This window comes from Contarinia nasturtii, unplaced genomic scaffold, assembly GCF_009176525.2.
Source record: "Contarinia nasturtii isolate CC-2019 unplaced genomic scaffold, AAFC_CNas_1.1 Cnas_scaffold_533, whole genome shotgun sequence".
Classification (NCBI taxonomy): domain Eukaryota; kingdom Metazoa; phylum Arthropoda; class Insecta; order Diptera; family Cecidomyiidae; genus Contarinia; species Contarinia nasturtii.
Genome location: NW_022197885.1, coordinates 4,640,132 through 4,667,765, shown reverse-complemented (window position 1 = coordinate 4,667,765; position 27,634 = coordinate 4,640,132). Strand labels below are relative to the sequence as shown.

Here is a 27,634-nt window from a genome sequence, read left to right as displayed (position 1 = left end):
AAATTGTCTCGAAAGTATTGTCGTAATAATAAAATACATACACTTCAACGTAAGTGAACATGCAGACAAAAACGGTGCATCGAATGAGTCATCGCCGTCAATTCAATTCATCGTAATTAAATGATGCAATGAATATTTTATCGAATATTTTTCGCTTCATTGCAACAATGTTATTTGAAAATTATTATTATAAGCGGCAGACATTGAAATTGGAAATGAAAAACGGCGTGAAAATTATATTGCATATATTTTATTGTGAGATTGAATGAAAAAAAGAATGGATGAGCCAGTTAATGAGGCAAAACCGATTACATTTTCTAGGTTATGCCATTTAATTTGCCGCTACCGTCTGGCCGCTTTTGCGAATATCGTGCGGAAAAAAAATAGACTTACAATTTTGTAAAACCATATGCTATTTGGTTTCGTTGCGATCGAAAAGAAAAATCGAAAAAGAAATTTTAAACGTTTCACAAAAACAACCGTTTACCACTATGTATGTCTATGGACGTAAAAAGAAACGTGCGTGTGCGAATCGATCATTGAACATGTTTTACAATTTAGCCAAATATGAATTGGATGGAGGCAGACCGACATACGAATCGGGTAAAAAACTGTAATGCGGTAATCCGAAAATAATATTTAGCCATTAAATCGCGTTGTATGTTCCAGTTGTAAAATATTGCAACAATACAAATTCGACAATTTGATTGACCTGAAATATAGCATGTCGAAATTTTTACAACCAAATGAACAACAAAAAAAATTTGCCGTGCAAAAACATCACTTTGAATTGAGAGCGGCAGAGAGAGAGAGAGAGAGAGACGAACGAGGTAGCCGTACACATGTAGCAAACGAGAGACGGTGTGGCGGGGCTGTAACAAATTGAGATGCATAGCAAAGAAGCTTACTTCAGGCATTTACACGGTTAGACAAAATAAAAGCTGATCACATGTATTCAAAACAAACACACATACGCACGCACACACACACACACGAGAGAATACAATTGAACTTGTTGATGGGGGTTTGAATGAAAACTGATCTGTGTGCGTTCGCGTTAGTCCAGCCGCAATGTATATAAAGTTTTACGACTTTGCTGAATGACCATCAGTCTTTCGGTGCTGCTCAGAACCAGTTCTTCGTTTGTGTTCAGTGTTCAGTTTAGTTTTTGATTTTTCGTTTTCATAAAATCAATTAGAATTCTGAGTGATTTCTTTTTTGCTATTCAAATCAAAGATCTCAATCTACTCGTGTACGATCGTTTTAAACGCGACCGGCTTTAGTGCAATCGACAAAAAATACTATAATTCAATTGTTTTATTTCGATTTTTTAGTTATTCAAAAACATTAATAAAAAGGTGAGAAACAACGATCTGAATCAGATTTTGCTATCTTTCAAATAATTCAAAACAAAGTAAAATTAACCAGAAAAACATGGAAAGTTACCCAAAAGTGCAAATTACACATCGCATAATAAATTCTTTTGTTTCCGCATGACTATTTTTATTCACAAGGAGTGGTCGTACGAAAACTCTGTCTCATAATTTAGTCATTCTACATAAACGTCTAATTTTAGTCGCAAACAAACAAACAATTTTTTGACGCATTTCATTTGTTTTGTTTACATACTTTATGGCAATTATTACGTTGAATCTCTGAATCATTTCTGCCGATAAGAATCTGACTCGGGTTTTTGAGGTTAAATCGGATATTTTCTTGTCTTGCTTCTCAGGTATCTGTCAACTTTCGTTCTGACAAACAAGGTTGTAATTTTAGTAATTACGAAATAAAAATCCACTCATTTGAAGAGAACGTAAATTGTAGTAATCATAATTATAATTATTAGATAAATTATGAGTGTGGTTAGCTCATGGTTTTGCATGGATACAAGATGTGATAAAATAATGTCTAAATGGTGGATAATGTGATGAGATTCTCCAAACTGGTTATGATAATATGAAAATTCTGTCGTTTACTTCTCAACCAGTTCAAAGTTACTATGAAGATTAACATGGCATGACTACTATCATTCATTGTTTATGCTGTTTCTGAAAGATATCAATGACCAAATCGATAGATTCGCGATTTAAAAAAAAAGTCCGTTTTTTTAATATTCGATAAACGTGAGCGAATGAATCAAAAATACTTCCGTTCAAAGTTGATTGACCACCTAAGATTAAAGATTAACCATGATTTTGCCAAAAATTCGAAAGGAAAGTATATCAAATCAATCACATTGGCACAATATAGATAGAATAAGCGTGCAAAATGATTATGAAAGATCAAAGATTTCAAGCAGCAACACGTCATTGAACTTTTACAAATATAATTTAAAAAAAAAAAACTGTTGCGAAAAACAAATGCAAATAACCGAAAAGTCTCTTTTTTATTTGAACAGAGGGGTATAATTTATGTGCTCTATCTCCATGTCGTGTTTACATGATTAAACATTCATGAATATTGACCTTAACCGTTGTTGATTGCAAACGCACCGAAAATCGCTTGTTCTCATGTGACAATTTTGCTTAAATTATCATGAATGAATAGACATTTCACAGATTCCGATACAATCATCATTGTACTTGATTGATTAAGCGTCAATGGAAAGGTATCCATCCCTTTCACCTGACAACCATTTTATTCAATTTCAACCAATGCATGAGTTATTATGCCGTTAAATTGATATATACGTATTACAATGATTTTGTTACCTGATCACGCCTGACTGTATACGCTGAATGAAAGTAACTCATTTACCATTTGAATTAATAATATCAAATTAATGCACACTCAAACGCGCCGAAATTGTTTTACGGTTCATTTGGTTTTGCATTTACATTTTGAGATAAAGCATTCAAATCACATTTTGCAGAGTTCACCAAATCGGTGCTACGGTAAGCACAAGCAACATAAGCCAATGAAGTTTCTGGGAATAACTTGCTTCTTTTCGTTTTTCTCTCTGTTGTAGAATACTTTTTTTTAGTATTTTAGCATTTCGATGTGACAGCTCAATATATATACGTGTTGCAGTGCTTTTATATTTATCGGACGAAAGAAATAAAGCTCGTAAATGAACGCACATGAACCGCTGCTGGAGCTGTTAAACCCGTTTATATTCGATGACAAAAGTCTCTGTGGTTACACACACATATTTTTTCCGTCTCTTTTATAAAGTTTTATCGGTGTTTTTTTCATTTTATCGTTTCCCATATCCCACATTTAATGGCTTTCGTGCCACAAGAGGGACATTTTATGGATGGACACACCAGCTAAAAGTGATTTTTTTCAGCTGTGATGGTAGATTTTTTATTTTAATTTTTATTCGAAATTCCTTTGCAGTATATACCAGCGTTCTCAACGGCGGCCATTTTTCGATTCCGACGCCGATCCGACGCCGAGGATATTCAATCCGAGGCCGACCGATCTCCGAATATCTCGGATCGGATCGGATCGGTGGTCGGTCGTGGTCGGTGCTCGGAGTTCGGAAAAATTTAATGAAAATAATTTTTTTTTATATTTACCAAATGGTTAATACAGCGCACATCGAACAATTGTTATTTTTGAATAGAAATTTAAAATGATCTAAATTTTTAAAAACGAATGAATGAGATAAATTGACGATTAATAAAAATGGGTACAAAAGAAAAATTAATTCAATTTAAAAAAAATATTGGTTTTAATTTTGTGAGCATCCGATCAATATCCGAAAACAGAATTCCGAAAAAAAATCCGATGGAAAACTCGTTCCGACGCCGACCGAACTCCGAGTATTTTCGGTTCGGATCGGATCGGCGGTCGGTCGGCGGTCGGACCTCGGTCGGATTGACGCAGTTTATTTGTGCATAAATGTAATATCAAACCATTCAAATCAGTTATTGTTGAATTTTGAAAGAGAAAGAGAGAGTGAGAGAGATGCAGAAATGGAGAAAAACAATTAAAAAACAACATGATCCAACTGCAACACCATAGATACTATATTCCAAAACTTGCTATTGATTATATACGCCTAAATCGACTGTTTCGTTGTATTTCGATGGGAAATGCAACACAAATTTTTAATTAATTCCGATTAGTTCATATATTGTGGCGTATGTGATGCACATCGTTAAAATGTTGTCCTGCTTTTATCTGCGATTTTTTCTTTCGCTAACCGACTTTAAAATAATTAACTTAATCCATTACATTCCGTTCGTTATATATTTTTTGCGTTCGTTTCTGAATGAAATTATTCTGCATCGAGAATTTTATAAAATTCTGTGAAAGGAAGAAATTTTTGTTCCGTGTTACATCATTTTGTTGCACAACACGATGATCCAATTAAAAAACTTTATCGACATGAAAAACGAAGATTCTGATGAAATTGGTTTAGTAGAATATTTTCCATCCACGTCTGTCTACATGAATATTGACAAATTATGATTTGACTTCATCATGCTGGTGCAATACACATCGTCAAAACCGAATGACGCAAACTCAACGCAATTTGTTGTAAAAGTTAGGTGATGTTTATTAAATGCTGAAACTAATTTTACAAAATGATTACAAATCAGATTATGATCAAGAGAGCATGTTCATCTTTTTATGAGAAAAATTTAAGCACATTCACATTCGCGCACTCTCTCACTCTCTTTCATTTTTGAGTGAATGCCGTTTTCTGTAGTACATGATAAAAAACACTATCTTATGCGATTTTGTGGTGTTTGCATTCAGTTCAGTTTCATAAATTACAATATGGTGCATTAAATCTGATGCATGAAAGGAATATGAACGCGTGTAAAACAGGTCGTTTGGCAAATGAAAATTTAATTAAATTCAAATTCACTATCTGCTTCGGCATTTTTATGAAAACTCAATTTTTTATTGCAATATTATAGTTTTCAATTATATACCAGCATCTACATGACAAGAAAAACCATAACCCAAATATAATGTATGATATTTTGTTTTTCATTGAAACTCATCAGGTTTATTATAACGAAAACGACATCATTCAAAGTTAAAATTAAAAATCTACCGATAACATGCTGAACAAAAATGAAAAAAGAGAATTATTAACGTTTAATTGAGATGAAATATTCATTCAAAATCATTTATTCGTTGGATCCATATAAAGTTCTTCACTTGTCAAACCACAACTAAGAACATTTTTGCATACTCAAATCGACTCGAATCATTTTCAAATGCATTTTTACCTGTAAATGTTCTGATTTTATTGTCAAATAGACAAAGAAACACTTTCACAGAAACAAAAAAGAATAAAACTTGGTATCTCACCACATTTTGGTAATGTGCAACATTAAATTGCAATATGATGTATTAAATCCGCATGAAAAGAGTATATGTATGTAAAACAGTGCGTTCCATAGATAAAAATTTAATTAAATTCAAAATGGAAACACTTTTTTTGAGAAGTGTTTTAATTATTAACTACTGTCATGCAATGGACAAGGGAAGTCAGCGCCCCAAAAACTGCACACATGCATATAGAGTTCCATGCCAAAGTAAGCATCAGAAATAGTTTTGCTTCCCGAACAATTTCCGTATAATGAATTTTCCACAGTTGAGAATTTTAGCTCAATGTGTTTTCGGGGAAAACAATTTCAGCAATTTTCCGTGAATTTCAACGCATAAATTGCAAAACTACTTCACTGATCCGCTTCAATGGCGTTCAATTGTTCATCGAAATGATGATTTTTGCAAAAATTGTTTCGAAGCTATCGAATTCTAGTGGCGAGAAATCAAATATTCACGTTACAATGCCAAAGTAGAGCATCAAAAATTGCTACAGTAAAATAGTATCAAATGTTCCGGAAATATGTTGACGTAACAGTAACGTTACAATGAGTTCAACCTATGCAAAAAGTCGTGATTAATCCCATTCTTTTTCTTCTTATATCACATTGATTACATAGGATAGTAGAACACGAATGAAATTATTATGTGAACCACTGAGTAAACAAAAATTTAATCGTCTGAAGACGAAACCTCAAACCAGACTTATATTCAGCCAGAATATCCGCATATATCAGAACATCATTGTTGCACTTTGGATAGGTCTCTGTGTGGTTTTCAAAAGCATTGTCCCCATGGTAATAACCGTTCTCGTATTTCCATAGAGTGAGAGTACCAGCATATTCACAGTACACTTGACTCCATTAAGTTCGCCGGACGTACCGTATAGCAGTCCATGTCGAACTGAAATTTAAAACTGACCAGTTTCAGCGATTTCAAGTTTTTCCGTACCCAAAACCTTCAGTGACTTTTGTCAATTACATAAATGCACTCTCCGACCATAAATGCCAAACAAAACTTGTTAATATTTATTTTTGTTCAGCTAATTTTAGATCCCATTAGCAGTATATGTTTTATTGCAATATATTTCCTTTTTTCACGACGTATTTATTTTGTATTGGCTTTGTTTTTGCGACACATAAAAATCATATTTTCATTTATTTTTTTCCCGGTGGTCTATTTTTGACGATAAATCGAAAATGGCGACGCGATTGAAATTAAATTACCTTAAATGGAATGAATCGTTGCATTCAGCGACTTTTTACTATTTGACTCAAAAGATTGCGTTTTTCAAAAAAATAAAACAAACAGAACGATGTTTGCAAAAATTTGGCGTACGATACAAATCAATACGTGTTCAATCGAATTACTTGAATCTATTGGAAATATGAAAATCGTTTCACTGTTTTTTTAAATGGAAATAAAATATGCTTGGAGCGCAATGAAAACATCGCACAATAAGCCAATTTGACTTTGACGAATAATTCTGCGAATGGATTAATTAAAAAGAGTGATTGTTTGAAATGTGAAAAACATAATCAATTTTGGTGAACTATTTAAAAGCCTGCAGCTAGCTAACCATATTATGTCATTTATTTTTGTACACAATCGAGCCATTTCACGAGAATAATTCATATTCTGGCCGGAATTTAGCAAAATTGCCAGATTTGATTCGTTGCCATCCGATGTGTTAATGTCATTTATGTAATGAACTCGTTTGAAATAGTGTTTTTTTATTCATTTAATAGCTTCATTTTAATATATGTGCCATTTCATGCATGACTATTTAAATCATGTGACCATTTGGAGTGGACAATAATTCCAAAATATTTGAGATTATCTGTAATGCCTGCAAATAAAATAGTGGTTGACATCATTTTCATGAGAAACGAAGGCTGATTGGCGTGCGAAAAAAAGAGCAGAAGCGTGCCTGCAAAAAATTGGTTTGTCCATTGAGTCACTTTCCAAAAATAAGCCAAATGGAATTCAAACCGCATTGAATATTCCACTGTGGTGGTATTCAATCTAGTTGCTGCCAATGAAATGCATTGTTTGCCATCAACGTCATTACGTCATTTTCATCAACAGTTTTCGATATATTTTTCCCTTGATTTTTCCAAAAATAGACACTCATTTAAAATGCACTTGATTCAGTCATCAAGCGACGGGATCCAATTTGGCATAAGTGTTCGCCAAACACCTCGAATATTGAAAATTATTAAACGTGAAAAACGTTTATCGTATTAAAGGAATATTGCTTGCGACGTAGCAGCACGTTTAAGTACAATGTTTTGGTGTCAGTTTTCCATGGCGTATACTTATTTATGAACACAAATTTTTATCCCTCCAAACATAAAAGATCCTGCGAAACGTACGTGTGACCTACATTCACATCCCGGCGAGAGCATTGAGAAAATACAAAGATGTTAAAATCAGAGTGTGAAACGTACGAAGCATTTTCAATATCGTTTGGTAAGCTTTGGATCCAATTGTTTGCTTTGAAATTGATGTAATTGGAATTTTTTTAAATTAAATTACATCTTCCTCGTTTGAGATTGTTAAGGAGCAACAGATTCTAATGAATAGAAACAGAAGCAGCAGTATCAGTTTTGTGTAAGAAGACGCACGCATCATGATATCAAAATGATGAGAACACATTTCCCCCAACATTAAGTCATACGTTTTCACATTAACGAGCAAATCGATTGATTTCTGTTGCTTCCCAGCATCCTCTAGCATGTTCTGTAAATGTTTATGTGTCATTTTCACCAAAATGCTCCCGGTGCGCGTATGTACGATAGTCAATTTGGTTGACTGTGTCGTTGTCATCGTTACCCAGACATTGAAATGGATACGTCAAATAAAGTTTACGCTATCTTTTCTTACGATATAATTTTCGTCGCACACATCGAGCCATTTTCATGTTATAATTTATTGGCATTCATTGTCAGTTTGTTGGCGGTTTGGATGTCCTTGTCATTTATTGTTTGTAGTTGTTTTCCGTTTTTATGTATATTTAACATAGCATTGGTAACCTCAAGCTGATTTACTTTCCACACACACATCTCATCAAGCTCTTTGTCTTCATTTAATTTAATACTATTTAATGAGCATATCGAACACAAGTTGAACGTTTATATTGCTATTTTCTCCATGTCACTCTCTCTCTCTCATTATTTTTATCTCTCCATCTCTGGTGCTCGTATATCCTTATAAAGTAAGCATTAAATCATGGCTGATCAAATCAGATATTGTTGAAATCGATTATAATCAGTGTGCTCGGAATTTAATTTTGCATAAAATTGCCAAGTAGCCTGGAGCGAATAATGTATGCTGCTGTTTTGTGATTATTTAATAAATGGTGTGAATTCATGTTGGAATCCATCAATTTCCAATTGATGCTATTGAAAATTCTCATTGAAACTTCAATCGAAATCGTTCCTTCAAAATGATGAGTATTTGTTCGATTCACGCATACTCATTGCATAATACACAAGCCATGTGAATGACATCGTTCAATCTCTGTCTGATAAAAGCATTCAAAACTATTTATTTGTTGATTTTCCATATTCGCTTCGATTCCAATATCGTCTATTGCAAGAGTTTTCAAAAATCGATTTGCTGTCTATTTCCCATTGCACGAAAAATAATATCGAATAACAAATTATGATTTGCGCAGTATGCTAACACAGTTCAATTCAAATATTGATTTTTAATAAATGGTCGAAGATTTCATCACAAAATGCACATACACATCTAAATGTATATTATATAAATAAATTGAGGATGCGCTCCGCAAATAGCATTTCAACTATTTCACAATTAATTGCAAATGTTGAATTCATATTCCATATTTCTCGCATTTTGATTGTATCAAGCTATTGTAGTTCGAGATAAATTCCATGTTTATGACTTTTGTTTGTGATTTTCACATAGCAAACGGTTTGCGTCGCTTTGTTTACATATTGCGTTCATATATATTTAGTCAAATAACAGAGATTGGAATGTTTTCAGAGAAGTTTCAATATTATGAAATTGATTAGATGTTTTGTGCACATTGCAAAAATTGTGGCGCTGAGAGGTCGTAGTCAACCGAATTAAATGTGTTATTTCACATTATATACCTATCAATTATCGTTGAAAACGTGTAATTATCACAATTACTTGAAATTGAATACATTGTTTACATGCAAAAGAAATTGATTCCCTGCTCAACATTTGCGCATTGTGTTTGAGTAGCATGTTATTTAAAACTGAAAATTCTTTTCAGCTGTCTCACGGTTATAAGGAAATACGAACGCTGGAATTATCGTTTGATAAAAAAAAGTGAACAATAAACAATTGAAAGCTGAAAAATTGGCAGATGTGAAATGAAACGGCAGTATTTCTCTCTATTTTACTATTACGGGGCGCATTATTCACCTTATAATAGTTTTGAATATGTGATGAAAAGTTTTCAACTTGAATTCGTTTCGTTCAGGTGTGTGTAATGGGGCGTTGAAGTTTCCAATTAAAGCGATTAGAAAATTTATCGGAATTAATGTACAAAGTTTCTAGTTTGTCACTTTGAACGACAGCCAACAATTAAACCATGTACATATACTAGAAATGACTACATTTTAATCGAAAACGTGCATTTGTAATTCGGTACGCATTACATAGAAATAATGTGCCCATCAATGAAACCATTGCAATTAATCTCATCAACGTCATGCATTTTTGCTATCAACTTTTAAATTCGTTTACAAAAAAAAAATACATTTAATAAATGGGAATATGTGTCATGTGACGAACTATACAAAGTATTACATTTCCACGTTGTGCAAAAGGAAAATGTAGCCGAATCGCTTAATCGCATCCAGACCAAGCTTATCCGACACTGAAAGTTGTATTCCCCGCGGAAAACAAAGCCATGCCATGGATCTGCCGTTGATAGTCAAGCAACACGTGTGCATTTTGGTGAAGAAAAGCACCTAATTAAATCAAACGAGACTTTCAATTTTGCTTTGCTCGAAACACATTTCTCATGGTTGAAGTGAAAAACACACAGAGAAAGAATTTCCAAAGTGGTTTCATCCGCAAGTTTAATTTGTGCAACTCAACTATGTGGATTGAAGAGAAGAAAAAAAAAAACGGTACAATGGCAAAAAAGAAATGGTAACGCACAGCAATGAAAACATACTACAAACTTTTCGAATTGGCATATGAAAAAGGAATGAAATAGAACAGAAGACATTGCACTAATGAGGAAAATATGGCCCGGGATAAAGGATTATAGAGAAAATCTGTTTATTTTTCTCGACCAAAAAATCTTTTTGCATAAGCATCCGTAATTCGCTTTAACCAATTTTAATTGAAATTTTAACCCGATTTTATTTTCATTCCATACCAAATTAGCATTTTAACATTTCGGATGTTGTGCATGCTTCTTTCCATGTGCCGTTTTAATAGAACAAAGCACACACAATTTTCTATCTTTATAAAACCAACATTTTGCTGTACAAACATAAAACCACATGCCTTAATTTAAAGTGAGCCCTGAATGGAATGTAGAGGTTTTTTATGTGCAAAACTCAAGCAAATGAAAATCTCATTTCATTCCCACATTTTGAGTTTTATTTAAAAAAAAAAAAAACATCGAATACCTACGCAATGCGATTGTGAGCCATTTCATTGTTGCTTCAAATGCTAAAAGATTGTTCATCTGTCAAATCTGCTTAGCTATTCGACCGTTTCATTGTTCATTCGGACAGTTGATTTCAATGTGAAAAAGTGGTGGCATTGGTTTTGTGGTATAGATGAAAATCATTGTTTTCATCAGTTTTGAAAGTATCAGTTATATTATTTCATTTAACCACTAAAACTTCGGCCCGAAGATTGCACGCACACCAAACTGCAGGCAACGCTATACAGCCGTATATGGTTTGTATTGTTAACAAAAGCGTTGAAAATTGAAAACACTTTATTCAGCCATTGCTTCGGTCAGCCCAAAAAAATTGATCGGCTTATAAGATGCTCAAAGTTATCCCTCTGATGAGAATTGGCCAAATCCCCAGACGAAAGCATAGTGCAATTGAAATCAACACAAACCGCAAAAGGGTCGTTTCATTCAACACATTGACTCTCACATAAACAAATAGGAGAAAAGTTTTGTTTACATCAGTTTATAAACCTGTCAATGGGCCACACTATGGTCGATTCGCAATAGTTTTAGAGCAAAACCAGACAAAATAATAATGATTAAATTCGAATGCAAACAAAACCGAATAAAGTAATGACAGTTGGTTTTAGTGAGACGTACATGCAATTTCAAAAAAGTGTGAAACTTTCTAATTGCAAAGTAGGAGAGAGGTAGAGAGAGAGAATAGTTTTGAGGAATGAAACTTTTCAATCAAATCACAATTCATAATCATTGAAAATGATAGAGTTACATAATATGTCGGTCTCTGTGCAAATTTGAATTGTTTATCTTTTATGTGTATACAACAGTGGTGTTTGCATTTCGTTGTATCCAATCGATTGTTATGACTCATTTTGTGAGCGAGCACAATGAATCATATTGTCAAGACAGTTTTATTGCATGCAGACGCTTACATTGCAATTATTTTGATGAGAATTGCAATGCGAAAGCAATAGATGGTAAGAATTGAGGTTATTTTCGATATTATGGAATAAATGGTATTTATGATGAGTTTTATATACATGCATATTTATTTATGATTTCGTGTCACTGACACGACGCTTAGAAACGCAAACATCATTGCACACGGTATGCACATATACACTCATTCACTTGGTGTTTTTTTTGGCATTAAACGTCGGACGTGTGTATAAACACCGTATTGTTGTTAAACGACGATATTACGTTGGCAAATGTGCTAAACGAACATTTTCGTTGTTGGCAATCATCATATGTTTTAATCATCATAAAATAAAAACCGCTAAGCACTTCGTTTATGGCGTGCTCAACATGTCTGCAAAAGTTTTCCCTTTTTTCCGCTAAAACAGTACTTTTTAAATTCGCCCAAGACAAAACACCAGCCACACGCACACATCGTAATAAATGGGGCATGGCATTGAAATGGCAACGCTTTTTTTTCAATTAAGTGTGTGTGTTTTTTTTCTCTGGGCTTTTTTTGCCACAGTTTTTACCGGTGAAGAAATTATTAAGACCGAAATGCGGTTTAGGAACATAAATTAAGACGTTGCGACATTGCTTTGTATTACACAGCTGATTACATGAATAATGCACCTTAATGCAACGTCGACCACATTGCCGTTTCAAACAGATTCTATTTGCTCGATAAATTTACGCACACAAACACGAAAACAAATAATGTTTAGCAACCATTTACTATACCGCATGAGCTTCGGAACTTGCTTAACCATTGTTTACTGTCCAAATAAGCGTACATCGATCGGTCGTCTGCTACAAGCGACGTAGCTTGTGTGGCAACAGAAAGAACAGTAAAATATTACAACATCGCAAAAACTGATGAGTTTCTCTTTGCCATTTACTTTATTCAGGCCTTTTATCTAGAAAAAAAAAAGCCGATATTGAGTATTGCCGCATGAATTCGACCTTCAGCATTCATTTTTTCAGTCTCAGCCGATGAATTCTTTTACTTCACAACGATGATTTCACTCAAGCGAGTAAAAAAATACGAGTAATTTCATTTGTGAAACTTTTTCGACCATTTCCTGTTGACTACCAACTTTAGGCAATTCAGGTGCTTTAATAAATGTATTACAACGATGATGATAAACATGGTTATTTTCTAAGAAAAATTAATGTTCATTTGAAGAAATTCCGACTCATTGTTTCAGTTCGAAAGTCCAATTTTCGATTCCAAATATCATAATGAAAGGTTTCTTGTTCACAGATAGGATTTTAGGTTTTGAAAATAGAGTTGCGCAATAATGACTTCCGATAAATGTCCGATTTAATAAATGTAAGAAATTGAATTTTTACGCTAGATTTCATGGCAAAATGATTTCTAAGAAAAACCATGGATTTCTGAAACGATTTGATACTTTAAGCTCTTTCTGAATAAATACAGACTGTGAATCGTCAAATAAACGTGTACAACAAATAAAGTTAGAATTAATGATGTGTATTTAACATGAAGCACGACTTGTGTGATAACAAAACATTTGATCGTCGCACAATTTCGCGTTGTTCCATGGTCGTTGTATCCATGTGCCGTCGAGAGCGAATGACCGAAACTGAATCTCTATATTCAAAGGTTATTAAAACATATTTACACAAACGATCGATTTATTTTCTTTTCCGTTTAACATTGGTGTTTCTTTTGACTCGATCAACAATGTGTCTATATTTGATGCAAATATTATTTCTACGACCTTTTTCTTTCAAAAAAAAAAAAAGATCGTGCCATCATCAACATATTATATTTCCTGCGTCGTTGAATATTTTTAACAAATATTCACAAAATTCATGTTTTAAAATAGGATTTTAAATACCATCGTTTGATGCAAAACCAAAGAATATTGTGCTTCATTCATCATTTTTTTATCGTTACCGTTGTGCCTCCCAATTTTTCGAGTCCATTTCCAAAAATAAAAATAAATCGAGTCACTCATAAAAAACGGCTTATTATATTTCTTTGTCTGCGAAATAATGAATTTCATTCAATTGCATTTCAAGACCATGAAGTAGTTGTGCCACTTTTTTATTCAAGCGAAAAAAACCACCATAAATGCATTCTATATTTGGTGTATAAAAATTTTAATGAGCGAACAATAGTAATGCGAACATAATTATGATTACTCAACGTACAGAAAAAAATCACTGATAAAAAACACATATAGCTTCATGGTTTTTTTTCTTCTACTCGGCCACAATTGTTTACGTCTTTTTGTTGTTGTTGTATGTTTTCGCATCAATGCTGTGACTATATGCATTGTAACTTGTTTGACGTGTTTTGTTCATAAAACGACAAGCATACGATTTGAGTGGATCGCGAACGTCGCACAAATCGCTTTTGTTGCACGAAAAAGAGTAGCTAAACCGAATTAATGTTGATAAATCATCAACAAGCATATCTTGTCGATGGCAGCAGCATTGACAAGAGCAACATGTACAAAAATCTATGTTATTCCAACGACGACCCAGAAAACTGAAAACATAGTGTATTCGAAGACATAACACAACTACCATGAAACTCGATTCACTTCACTTGGTGCGCGATCGCATTCGAATCAAAAGTGAAAGTGAACATGTGTGCGTGTACGATCGGCTTCACTGGTTAAGCACATCGATCTTGACTCAGTTGTATGGGTTTGTTGTTTGCTGAGTGGTAGGAGAACGACCGTGTAAAATACGGGAATGGGGAAATAAAAGTTAAAGCAAACAATAAAGCAAAAACAAAAAAAAAAAACTGGTAAATAAATCGCATCTCTCACACCACTCAGCATTTTTAGCGGACTATATCTTCATGCCATTCGCATAAGTTCTTATGAACTGGATTCAGTACGCCACCAGATTTTAACAACGATAGTTCGTTCACATTTCTCACTCAACGCGATCAAACGCTATTTCAATCATAGACCGTTTCTGTTGTAATTTTAAAGTTCATTTTTAAAAATCAAAACTATCAAACGTAAGTTTTTGTTGAAGTTATTTTTGCTTAGTTTTTCTCTGCTTTAAGCACTTCAGTTTCGTAGAATTTCAGTTTAGTTTGAATCATTCGTGCCAGTTTTTTCGTGTGGAATTTTATAAATCGGCGATCGTACACAATAAAATAGTTTCAATGAGAAATAAAACAAGTTTTCCGGTTTTTTTTCCTTGCTTAAAACTAAATTTATACGTTTAAAAGTCCGCTCTGACCGAGAATGAAGAAAACGTTGTATACATTTATGAAGCCAAAGAGATACAAGTTTAAGTGATTGTTGCGGATAAATAAAATGCAATTAAATGATTCGTTGCATGACTCGTCGTACGATGCAATATTCGTTCGAAATTATGAAATCATGCATTAGCTTGGCATTTAAATGGTTCTCGTCGAAGAAGCAGTTGGCTTGTTGTGCTTGCACACAAATTGGGTTGTACAAAAAAAGAACCACATTTTTTGTTTGTTTTCAATTCAGAAACGTTTTCGTTGATCTTTCTAGACGTTTGAATCGATTTTGCAGAGACTAAAGACGCTTATTGTAGAAATTTTCAATACTACGATAAATTCAATTAAGTGGTAAAACATCTATTGGCATAGTGCTGTGTAAAAGTGCTGTTTCATAATCTCATTGACCTCGAATGTATTTGTGTTGAATATTATATAAAATAACTACTGTTATGAGTCTCTTTTTTTATCATTGAACAAAATATAATACAAGTTGATTGACTCACTTTTTGCCGTTGGACAAATATATTGAAATTCGTTTTTTCTGCTTCATTTTCAGATGAATCTCGTTCAACCAACACCCGATATGCGCGTTTTCATTCGCCAAGAGCTTCGTGAACCAGAAAATCCTGAAGCCATTGAAAAGGATGTGGCTGCCATTCGTGAATGGTTGGAACTTCAACCACATTTGCCAAAAGATATGGGTAAGTTGAATGACCGATTGCTTTTTCAACATTCCCACTAATTCAATTCGATAAATTTCATTTTAACAAAGACGATGCACGTCTTCGCACATTTTTGCGTGGCTGCAAATTCAGTTTGGAAAAGGTGAAGAAGAAGTTGGACATGTACTATACCATGCGTAATGCTGTCCCAGAGTTTTTTGCCAATCGTGATGTCGATCGTCCTGAGTTGACTGAAATTTTCAAAGTTGTGTAAGTTTTTTTTTTGATACTTGTTCTTCGAATGGAATTCAAAATTGATGTTTTTTTTCATATTATGTTTAGGCAAGGTCCAATTCTACCAGGTTTGACTCCAAACGGTCGTCGTGTATGTGTTTTGCGTGGTGTTAGCAAAGATATGGCGACACCAAACATTAATGACTGCATGAAATTAGTTTTAATGGCTGGCGATATTCGTTTGAAGGAAGAACAAGTTGGTGTTGCCGGTGATGTTTACATTTTGGACGCATCTGTTGCTACGCCCGGACATTTTTCAAAAGTTTCACCAGCCATGGTTAAGAAGTTCTTGATCTGTGTCCAAGTAAGTAAAAATTTTACCATAAAAAATTCGAGCAATTTAGCAATTAAATTAAATGAATGTTTTCATCATCAATAGGAAGCTTATCCAGTTAAATTGAAGGAGGTGCATATTGTGAATGTATCACCGATCGTTGATACCATCATCAACTTTGTGCGTCCATTCTTGAAGGAGAAGATTCGTCAGCGTATTCATTTCCACAGCACCTTGGATTCGTTATACAAATTCGTGCCCCAAAAGATGTTACCAAAAGAATACGGCGGTGATGCTGGTACTGTAGAAGAATTGACTGGTACGTTTTAAACTAAATCGAATTTCATTCAAAAAAAAAAACAAACGAAATGTTAATAATGTTATGTTTGCAGAACAATGGCGCCTAAAACTCCGTGAATACACTCCATGGTTCAAGGAGCAAGAAGATAAAAAAGCAAACGAAGCATTGCGACCGGGATCACCAAAGACTGCCGACGATTTGTTTGGCATGGACGGAACTTTCCGTAAATTGACCATCGACTAGAAACAAAATCACCACTGCCGACTACTTCACACATTCTTTTGAATGAATTAGAAATTTAAATTTTCGTTTCAATTCAACACAATTGCAATTCAATCATTCGCGATCATGGTTTTATTTAAATTTTTTATTAGTTTTATCATTTATTTTATTTTAATGGCTAAATTGTTTTTAATTCTTACACTATCTCCTCCTATCCCTCTATGCTGTCTTCTGTTCTACTGGCTAAACCAAAAAAAAATCTAAACTTCTTTTCCATTTCCAATAATATACAGAGTGTATTTCTCTGTGCAACACGAAGAAATACCATAAAAAATGGCACATCTGTCGCCAATTTAATAGCTCACCGTTTGTTAGAATTTTATTGTAATTTATCGTTTCAAGTGATTTACCAATGCAATCACCATAAAACGCACCAAAAAAAGAAACAAATGAAATACCAAAAGGCACAATCAAAATGAGACCATTAGATAAAGAAACCCGTTCGACTTCTCTCTTTTCATTGTTTTATGATTTCTCTTTTGTTTATGTCAATATTTAATTGTTTAGTTTTTAGCGGTGATTTAATTATTTGTTAGCACCATTTGCACAACTCTCACAAATAAAACAAAAAAAAAATCGATAAAAAAAATAAAATTTGCTAAAAAAAAAATACTCAACATTTACACTTGTTTTCGATTTTTTCAATTTCTGCTGCACCATATTGAAAATAACGTGAACCACATCACACTCTATTAAAGTATTCAACCACTTTAGTTTTGCACATTTTAACCTAATTATATAGCAATCAAAATTGTTGGTTTCCCGTCTCGGGTGTGGCATCCATGTTTAGATATTTTTGTTTTTTAATTTTTCCACTCTGGGCTAAGTGTATATTTGACATGAAACAGACAATGTTAACCTGCTTTATTGTGATATTGGTATCGATAGAAAGAGTCACGAATGTATGCTAATTGCATTGCTTCATTTGTGCTGCTAATGAATGTATTTTTTTTTGTCGTGAAACTCTTAAATCAGAGTACGAATGAAATGTAAAATAAGGTCTTCTAAACAAATTTCTTTTTTTTCTGATATTAATAAATAAATGAACTTTTTCTTGAAAATCAAATTATGATGGTTTTTTTTATTGCGACTTTTGAGGACAAATAAACATTTATAATCAGGAATTTTATGGAGCGTTCACCAAACATATTCAATTTTATTAATTAAAAAAGTTCATTGTTTCGGCAGTGTGAGTTCGTTGTACTTGTCCGCCAAATTCACGAAAGAACAGAAGCGAATAAGAACAGTTCGTGCTCTTGAACAGTCAAATATTCTTCTTTTTTAAATTGAATGTTCAAGTAATCGAATAATTTCTATGCGTAAGAAGTAAAAATGCTTTTATTTTCTCTGATCTTACTTGGAGATAACATACTTTATTGAATTTCTTGTTGGATTGGTTACACTTATTAAAGTGGAGAATACTTTGTGGCTACATATTTATCAGAAAACGGATTATTCTTAATCTCAGCCGCAAGCTCTGGGGCGATATTTGCTAATGTCATAACCAACGTCTTTGAAAAACCCTAAAACTTCAAACCATCCATTCCATAATTCTAATAAAATATATGTTTTTCTGGCGTACGACCACAAATATAATATATATATAAGGTGCATGATAGAAAGACTCCAATTGACAGTTTTTACGGACAATTTGTCTGTCTGTCTTATTTTGTCTGTCTGGAACTTATGTCTCAGAGCCGTTTTCAGTTCGCTATGAATTCATTTTCAATTTACTCTTTTTTATCTTTTGATTGTCTTTACCGTAAATAAATTATTATTAATACATGAATCAAGCGAAATTAAAATGTTTATTATCATGATTAAAATATAAAGTATAACTTGCCACTGAAATTTAGGAAGGTGCCAAAAATCAATTGTTGATAAAAACTAAAACAATTTTACGAAAGTTTGAATTATTTGCTAGAATTGTTGTGAAAGCGAATTTACTTTTCGAAATATTAACTGCTTGAAGAACTCGATGCCGAATTGACAGCATCGTTGGCAGTAGAGCCGTCGCTTGAATTATCGGTTGGGGCATTGCTTGGAGTAATATCTTGTGCATTCGATACTTGACTGCAATCACATCCTGATGAAGCCCACGTGGAATTTTGTAGATCCATGGAACCACCGCTCATTGACGGAGATGTTGGCGAACTGTCATTTGCATGACTTGAATAAAATTCACTGAAAGAAAATGTCATTATTTAATTCCGTATACGAATAAAAAGGAATAAAATTTAATTTTTGTAAAAAATTATTCATACAAATTCTGCGACAATTCACACTGACCATGAGCGAAATCTTTTGTCATTCAAAATTTGTGCAGACATTTGAGTTTAATGAGTTTAAAACAACATCAGTGAAAATTAATCAGACATTATATTGAAATATTTTCACCCAGATGAATCAGCTCAGCCAGATATCGTCAGGAGCTGAAATGGTGTGAAAACAATAAAAGTGATTGTAGCAATGTAAGTTAATTATAATCACTTCTATTGTTTTCACACCATTTCAGCGCCCAACGATATCTGCCTGAAAATATCTCAATATAATGTCTGTATTTGTGCACTATTTTCATCGAGAATATCATTGTTTAAAAAAAAGTATTAAAAAAATTGTAAAGCACTTACGGGTATCCAGAGCCAGCAATGGACGATGAACTATTGCCAGGTTCGTAAGGTGTTAAACTGGCGCCGTTGCCTCCGCCAGTTCCATTGTTGTGAATTTCACCAAACTGCGCTCCAATCTGCGGGCTTGACATTGCATCTAAATAAAGTTGAAGCCATAAAAAGTTGATTGCTGTGCGAAAAAAATGTAAACGAAAAGAGTCACATTGAAACAAACCTCTGGTGACCAGAACGGTAACAGCCACAATGAGACTGAATACAAAAAGTGCACTGTACATGTTTCGGTAAAGTTTGTTCCAGCATTTCAACATTTTACCGCAAAAATTCCCACTTATATAGCGAACAGTATGGTTGTTCGACATAGAATTAAGAAGCGTATGCTTTAAAATTGACGCAATTATTAAGTTTTCATGCAGAAAATTACCAGTGATAAGCCATGCTCGTGTGACCTGAATTGCTTTTGTAACAACAATAATTTACATTTTGTGCTTAAAATGAAACTTTAAAAAAATAGATAACATTCTCGTAAAATGTAAATAAAATCACTAAAATTTTACCATTTGCATGCTATTCAACGAAACGAAATATGTATTCAAAGAATATTCCAACCACATTCAATGGCTGATTATACAAAGATCTTCTTTGCTTTGTATGTTTCCACTTGATTAGGTGCAAAGTAGCGTTATATCCCTTTCTTCCATTTTCAACGGAATTTTCAGAAGAATTTATCCATAGAAAAACATAACATTATAAGTTGATAACAGTTTTCAAAGAAGATGGGAACACGAGATTGAGCAAAATCATCTAAATGACATTTTCTATTTTATCCGTATTAAGTGGTCATTTCAAAGAATGGTTCTATTTCAAGTACAAAGCTCCTTTATAAATTGAATATTTTCCATCGACAATACTTTGTGTGTACCCTTTTATCATTTGTTGTGACTTGACTACCGAGTTGTTGAGATATAAACATTGCTGGGCAGACAGGGGGGAGTGGGGTATTATTCCCTCCTGAGACATCAAGTTTTGGCGTTGCCCCTTTACAAAATCATCAAATTTTTACGTTACCCCTTTACAAAATTCATGATTTTGGATAGAATTTTTCTCATTTTGCTAGGGTTTTATAGATGAAATTTTCCTATTTTGCTAGGAGTTTTTGAGAAAATTACCCCCCCAATCCCCCCAGGATTTTTCAGTCTGCCCAGCTATGGATATAAACTCCATATCTCGTTATGCTGAAAATTGAAGTTCTCTTCATTGAAGTTAGTTTTCAAGAAGGAAATTGATTTTGTATTTCAAAAATTAAATCAATTTGCGGGGCAAATGATAAGTGTAAAATTTCGCCCGAATCTCGTTAACGAACTTGTGCTATTGATGTATATGCCATGGATAAGTTTATGAGATTTTCATTTCAATTAAAGTCTTAGTTTATTTCATTTGTAGACCATATAAGTGGTAAATTTATTTAAGCAAAGAAAAGTTATAGAACTTAATTAATATTTCATTTTATGTGATCAAAAGCCGTTTGAAGTAAACATCGAAAATTGATAAAGACAGGCTCAAAAGGAACGTTGTTACTTTTTTGAGCCCGAGCTACTTGCAGCACTTGAAGCAGCGCTTGCTGCATCCGATGGTCCGCCTTCGCCGCCGGCTGGACTATCACCATCTCCGCCCGATGACGGATTATCGGTTGGTGCCATTTCTTGTACGTTTTGAATATTGTTGCAGTCACAGTTGTTTCCTAAGTCCGACGTAGAATTTTGTGCTCCGCTCAGTTGGCTCCCCGACATGGAGGGAGAAGTGGGTGCCGTTTCATTTGAATGATTTCCATAGTATTCGCCGCTTTTATAAAAATGGTAGAATTTAGATTTTTAAATTAGTTCACAAAATTAAATCACTCACGCATAACCCGACCCTGGCACATTTGATGACGAATTATTGATGCCACCGCTGCTTAAAGAGGTTCCATTTCCACCCGAATAACTAAACTGTGGAGCTGACATTGCATCTGTAAATGAACGAAATTTTATTGTTATATTCACACTCTTTTTGATTGTATGAAAGAAATATCACACCTTTGCTCACAAGCAATGCAACAATGAAAGCAACAACTACAACAAATACTGCTTTGGACATTTTCACTTGAGATTGATTTACTGGCAAAATTGAAATCAAATTGAATTCCCATTGCAAATGCATGGCTTTATATAGCCCGTGAGTCCAATGGGAAATCGTGTGGAAATGGCGTGACCTGTTATCAATAGCCAATGTGACAATAAAATTATGCTTTCATGCAGCAAATTACTTATGATAAGCTCGATTGAGAAGCGCTTTGGGGTTAAGACTTGAAGCAATTTGCCACATTTCTGTTGTTGTTGCTCAATTCAAAATCTCCCATGCGAGTTAACAGACAATTCTATGCACCTGCTTTGGTGTCATCTTCACAAAAGCATGTGAAAGCAATCGGCGTTTTCGATTGCCTAACCTACGGCGTAATAATAAACTTCAATGGATTTCATATCGTTGTTGCCCGCTCTGTAGTGTTTCAAAGGTAAAATAGTGCGAGTTCTATTTTCGAAATTTATACGCATTAAATCAGTAGACGAAGTGAACCTCTATATTAATGCATGCACCAAAATGAGTTTATATCATGTTTGCAAGTTTGTGAGGTCAAATGATTGTCCGACATTTTCGTTTGATACAAAATTGAAGTGGTTTTATTTTGTGAATGAATTTGATGTCGACCTCCTGCTGTGCGTCACATTGTACAAAGCAATCTTTTACCCTAATTAAAATGAAATAAACCAAAATGCATTTGGTCTAGTTTCGTTTACTGCGCTCATGAGTGTGTATGTGTGTGTTTGTGAGTCAAAGGGCCTGGTTTGCATTTTCCGCTTCGGAGCAACTGATTAGGTATCAGACGGTTTGTCGCTGATTTATGAATGCAATAACCGTTGTGCATTTTGTGATAAAAAGCCAAAGCATTTTGCCGACAAATAAATAGACTCACCAACTGTTAGAGTTACTTCATTGCGCAATTGTACAAGTTGTAAAGCATTCACTCTAATTTAACCCAAAGCTCATACCGCTTTTGCATTTAAAACATTTGTGTGCTAGTTTTGTTTTGTGTTTTCTGGTTTATTAACAATGCAACCGCGAACCACCATCCAAGTTGTGCATTTTTTTCTAATCAGTTCGATTTACCATGCAATTTGTGGTTTACCGACCGCCGATGACGACACCAATATAATCGATCTATCGACATATGGATTAAAATTTGCACATCCCGATGCAAAAACAGGCGAAGCGGTAAAAAATTGGAAACCAACCGATGAATCGAATCCCGAAGAGCTCGGCTCGTATTTAGAGGGTGATATTTTATTCCCAATGAATCACTCGACCAATTCACGAAACGGTATGGTTGGTCAATCGTATCGTTGGTCAAACGCTGTAATTCCCTATGAGATTGCTGGCTCATTTGATCCACGTTCATTGAACACCATTGAAAATGCGATGAATGTCTATCACAAGCAAACCTGCATAAAATTTCAACGTAGAAGTGCCAAGGATCGTGATTACATCACAATACAAAATTCAGCAAATGGCTGCTGGTCCAGTGTGGGCAGAGTTGGTGGCCAACAAACGGTGAATTTACAATCACCCGCATGCACAACAAAGGTGGGAACAGTTTTACATGAATTTATGCACACAGGTAAAGTGTTTTGAATGTATTCCAATCGTCGACAAATAATACTTGAAATGTTCCATATACAGCTGGTTTTTTACATGAACAAAATCGTGAGGAACGTGACAGCTACATTGACGTTATTTATCCAAATATAATGCGAGGATACGAAGGGAATTTCATAAAAGCACAAAAAGGCACTACGTCCGGCCAAGGAGTGGGATATGACTATAACAGTGTTATGCACTATTCAGCAAATGCATTTTCAAACAATGGACAGCCAACCATTCGCACAAAGGTACTGGTGATTTTTTTACCAATGCTTTTCAACACAAACATATTTTTTGTCGGTTTGAAAATGGATTATAGTGGTTTGTGAGATTTTTACACCATTGTTTTTTTGGTTTTTTTTTTGTAGAATAAAGCGAATATTGGACAAAGAGATGGATTTTCACAAAAGGATATACAAAAACTGAATAATATGTACCAATGCAAACGAAAAACGTCTAAAAATGCAACCACAACCGATTTGATTATGGATATGCTTGGCGTTGGATCGAATTGAAAATAAATCTAAAGTAGAATGAAATACACTTTATTCACAAAAATATTCCTACAAACTCTATTTGGCATCATCGTATATTAAATTCCAAATGACAACACAACGAAGAAAGAAATAAGCACGCATACACATATCCTTCTCATCTATAAAATATATTTACAAATATAAATAAAATAAAACCAATGTGAAATGGATTTTTTATTTATTGCATACTTTGCATAGCTGTTGCATACCTCGTGACTCCTTTGAGCAATCATCAAGAATGTCTTCATTTCGAGCCAACTCCAAATCCATGGCTCGTTCACGGTCGAGAATGTCAGTTTTTAGAATTCCCATTTTATCAAGGTAACACCTGATAAAACACTGGAACGAAAATGCACATTTCAATGGATTTTCTCAATTCACCGCTCTCTTTCTCTTTCCAAACAAAAGTAGATGCATTTTACCTCTACCAATAATACCAAAAATAGTTTCATCAAATTTTACTTACTGTTGATATCAAATCAATTTCATCACTTAATGTTCCTGTTAAATTTAGTTCAATTAGAGATTCTGTTGAGTGGATTTACATTTCAGTATCATTCCCGCAAAGTAATGGCAAACATATCACAACAGCAAATAAATAAACAAAACTATGTTAAATACGAATCCATTTGAATAAGCAATCGTTCACAAAATCAATGCATTTTCCTGCCTTTTTTGTTGGAAAAGGTGTGTATTTTGTACTGTCTTGGAAGCATTCATAAAATACGGTACCTTTTGGTGTTGGATTAGTTTCGTTGCAAATTTGCATAGCGTCACCGTGTTCAAGTTGTGGTTGGATAGTGCTACTATCTAATTTTGTTGTTTGGTTGTTAAACGAATTGGTTTCGGTTGTGTTGGTACTATTTGTGCTCTCGTTCAAAACCGATGGTGTCATGGTTACAGTTGTATGATTCACATCGATACAGTAAAATAGTTTGGCAAAGATAAACACCAAAACATAAATTATAATAGCAATTTTGTGAGTTAAACCCATGCTTATAGAACTAGTGGTGACGGTGGTGTGGTGGATCGATGCTCGTTTTTCAAACAGACTACATCACTTTCAATTGCTGGCATTTATTATATATGGCAATGAAATGACTGCTGAAATTTATAGCTGCCAAAATGTTTTTGATAAGTAACCATGTGAAAATGATTTGTATTGTTTGGACAACAATCGCTCTTTTTATTCATCGGATAATGTGCATTGCTGTACATTTCCATGAAATGTATCAAGTTAAAGCGACAATTCATTTCCGGTTGAGACGAGAGAGAGAGAGAGAAGAAAAAAAAAAGAACGCTACTCGACGTACTCATTAAATTGATTTTTGATTGAAAACCATCTCATGCACTGCACTGTTTTTCCATTCACACAAACATCCACAGGCAGACTCGGGCAGACTGACACAGAGACAGACTGAATGGGGAAAAAATGCTATTTACTATATATTGAGTGGCTGGGAAATGAGAACAGTACAAAATAAATGGCATGTCAGAATGATTCGTATGCCATCAATTCAACTTGAACTATACACATTTTATATTGGTGTGCCCATTTGAAAATTGTGCGAAAAAAATGGGTTGAAATTTCAATGAAAATCTTTACAGTTTACATTAAACAAATACAAGTACTTTTTTGTAACCATTTATTGCAATTTTAACCCATCGTTTTTTGGTTTTCTTTTTTTTTTAAAAACCCACAACTAATGAATTGACATTTTATTGAACCCGATCACCAAATAGTCTACGAATCTTACAGAATATTGCACAGCATTTTCAATGAGCTATTTTGAGCAAAAACTTATGATAAATTATTGGTGTTGGCTTTATTCATTTGTGATTCGCATGTCAACGATGTTCCGCATCATAACACATCGTGTAAGGAAATAGGCTTTTTCACATGGATTTGTCCGATCTGAAATTATTATGCAAAACAGATTTGGTATTAACAAAAATACATAGCACAACCACAAATTGAAATTCATAGCGATACATTTACCTGCAACTTCTTTCTGGCATTCGGGTATGGTTTCTTCGCATGTCGACCATTGCATTTCATTAGCCCTTTCAAGATTTAATTCATCATCCTTCAAAATTCCGACCGCATCCAAGTAACATCTAATGTAGCACTGTCCAAAGTTGCGAACAAAGAAAGGTGAACGTCGAAAAGATTTCAATTTAAGTTTAAAGCAATCATAAAACTTTCAAACTCGGTTTACCATTGGTGTTTTATCGGTTTCGTCGGGAAACGATCCGGTGCTGTTCAAGTCTTCGAGATATTCTGTGGATATGAATGGTGTTGCGTGAATTTTACTTCAACATTGCAATGGTTAAATGGAAAACGAATGTAATAACAAACCCATTGTAGTACGAAACGATTCGTTACAATGTTGCATAATGGCCATTTGATCGAGCTGATCAACCGCTGTCTTGTCAACCATTTTAACTGCCGGAGCTGCTGGTTGTTGCTCAGTATCGGCTGCGAAACAACATTGTGCACAACCCGAAAATAATACAATTACCAATCCGATGAAGAACTTTGTCGACGTCATTATTTTCGATTTCACGTTTTCGGATATTCAAATCGCACAAAACGCCAAGTTTTTAATCACTTAATAATGTAGCGAACCACTGCGATTCAACTATTGAATTACAAGCTGCCTGCATACTGACGTTCTATTTATACGGCTGCAATTCTGATATCGTTGATTGCATTACAATAGCAATGCCACATGAACTGTCATTAGATAAATAGCCAAAATGGCACATTGATTGCCTTTCGTGATACAGATTTGTGCGCAAATCGAAATTAATTTTTTAAGGTAATACATTTTACTGGACAATTTTGACTCATTTCATAACAAAAGTGTGTGCCTCCATTCAACAAATATTGAACACGAAGCGGATATACTCTCAATGCTTTCATTGTCAAGTTTATATCGTTCGTCATGTAATTTTATTAGTCGTGACATTTTGACCAGTTTCGGTGATTCATATGAAGCGAAATTATTCCCTTCCGCAATATTTATCTATTCATTTCAAATAACAATGCGGTTACCATTTTAACAGTGGCGTCGCTCAGCTGATTTCAAGAAATATTACACATTTTTAAGTGAATTAGTGCTTTTATTTCTTCCGTTTCTTGTCATTGCAACACATTTTCGGCGATTCATTTTTCTCCCCTTTTATGGCGCACGAAAGACTCGAGCTGCTTCGACAAAGAATGCTTCCGCTGTACAAATAGTGAGAAAGAGGGAAAATAATAAATTTTACCGTGTTTTTAAGTAGAAAGTATGTTTTTCACAGTCGTTGAATGTAAAGTATCTAAAGTTTTTCAACAAAATTACTTCAATATTATTATTGTTGTTGTTGGAAAATTCAACATGTAAAGAACAAACACAAATTCCCTCAAAGTTGTTGCTTGTGTTTTCGTTGCTGCGAAGTCGGTTTTGGTTCTCTTATTGCGCTTGTATACAGCCTGAGAGCATTATATTGCTTTTCAATTAAATTTAGCCATAATTTTATGGTTTTTGTTACCATGTTAAGAACATTATGCTCGCAATTTTTGGCTCCTATACAAACAAATTCGATATCAGCTGAAGAAATGGTTGGAAAACATAACACTTTTTCCAGCCAAAGAACAGTAAAATAGTACAGTGTCGAGTCGTTTCCAGCTATAACAAGAGGTGTCTGCTTTCCTTTTCTCTTTATTGTTTCGTAGTTACGTTAATTCTTTTACATTTACACGACTTCATGCATTTATTATAC

The 27,634-nt window shown here is 34.1% G+C and overlaps 6 protein-coding genes across 8 annotated transcripts; 2 read left to right on the top strand and 4 right to left on the bottom strand.

Annotated features, from left to right (window-relative positions):
• Window positions 1–1,108: 1,108 nt before the first annotated feature.
• LOC116339504 (alpha-tocopherol transfer protein-like) lies at window positions 1,109–17,578 on the top strand. Of its 3 annotated transcripts, none has more exons than XM_031765418.1 (6): window positions 1,109–1,358; window positions 15,712–15,856; window positions 15,928–16,087; window positions 16,160–16,415; window positions 16,491–16,704; window positions 16,778–16,929. In XM_031765418.1, exons 2-6 carry the CDS (start codon window positions 15,712–15,714, stop codon window positions 16,927–16,929), a joined length of 927 nt encoding a protein of 308 aa, XP_031621278.1. In that variant the 5' UTR covers window positions 1,109–1,358. The 3 variants fall into 3 exon arrangements, with proteins under 3 accessions (XP_031621278.1, XP_031621277.1, XP_031621279.1); XM_031765417.1 differs by lacking the exon at window positions 1,109–1,358 and adding an exon at window positions 14,768–14,915; XM_031765419.1 differs by lacking the exon at window positions 1,109–1,358 and having other exon boundaries at window positions 16,778–17,578.
• A 1,267-nt stretch (window positions 17,579–18,845) lies between these two features.
• LOC116339892 lies at window positions 18,846–19,885 on the bottom strand. The gene is made up of 3 exons (XM_031765975.1): window positions 19,813–19,885; window positions 19,599–19,734; window positions 18,846–19,152 (listed from the first exon to the last, which is right to left on the bottom strand). Exons 1-3 carry the CDS (start codon window positions 19,871–19,873, stop codon window positions 18,927–18,929), a joined length of 423 nt encoding a protein of 140 aa, XP_031621835.1. The 5' UTR covers window positions 19,874–19,885; the 3' UTR covers window positions 18,846–18,926.
• A 1,236-nt stretch (window positions 19,886–21,121) lies between these two features.
• Window positions 21,122–21,768, bottom strand: LOC116339868. Its single transcript, XM_031765943.1, has 3 exons — window positions 21,671–21,768; window positions 21,498–21,603; window positions 21,122–21,437 (listed from the first exon to the last, which is right to left on the bottom strand). Exons 1-3 carry the CDS (start codon window positions 21,729–21,731, stop codon window positions 21,170–21,172), a joined length of 435 nt encoding a protein of 144 aa, XP_031621803.1. The 5' UTR covers window positions 21,732–21,768; the 3' UTR covers window positions 21,122–21,169.
• An 868-nt stretch (window positions 21,769–22,636) lies between these two features.
• Window positions 22,637–23,978, top strand: LOC116339547 (zinc metalloproteinase nas-1-like). Its single transcript, XM_031765488.1, has 3 exons — window positions 22,637–23,307; window positions 23,370–23,578; window positions 23,699–23,978. The coding sequence occupies exons 1-3, from the start codon at window positions 22,743–22,745 to the stop codon at window positions 23,843–23,845; spliced, it is 921 nt and encodes a 306-aa protein (XP_031621348.1). The 5' UTR covers window positions 22,637–22,742; the 3' UTR covers window positions 23,846–23,978.
• Window positions 23,903–24,895, bottom strand: LOC116339724. Its single transcript, XM_031765757.1, has 4 exons — window positions 24,599–24,895; window positions 24,333–24,394; window positions 24,076–24,205; window positions 23,903–23,985 (listed from the first exon to the last, which is right to left on the bottom strand). The coding sequence occupies exons 1-4, from the start codon at window positions 24,858–24,860 to the stop codon at window positions 23,903–23,905; spliced, it is 537 nt and encodes a 178-aa protein (XP_031621617.1). The 5' UTR covers window positions 24,861–24,895.
• A 629-nt stretch (window positions 24,896–25,524) lies between these two features.
• LOC116339548 (general odorant-binding protein 84a) lies at window positions 25,525–26,504 on the bottom strand. Its single transcript, XM_031765489.1, has 4 exons — window positions 26,226–26,504; window positions 26,086–26,147; window positions 25,866–25,995; window positions 25,525–25,781 (listed from the first exon to the last, which is right to left on the bottom strand). Exons 1-4 carry the CDS (start codon window positions 26,416–26,418, stop codon window positions 25,693–25,695), a joined length of 474 nt encoding a protein of 157 aa, XP_031621349.1. The 5' UTR covers window positions 26,419–26,504; the 3' UTR covers window positions 25,525–25,692.
• Between the last annotated feature and the right edge of the window lie 1,130 nt (window positions 26,505–27,634).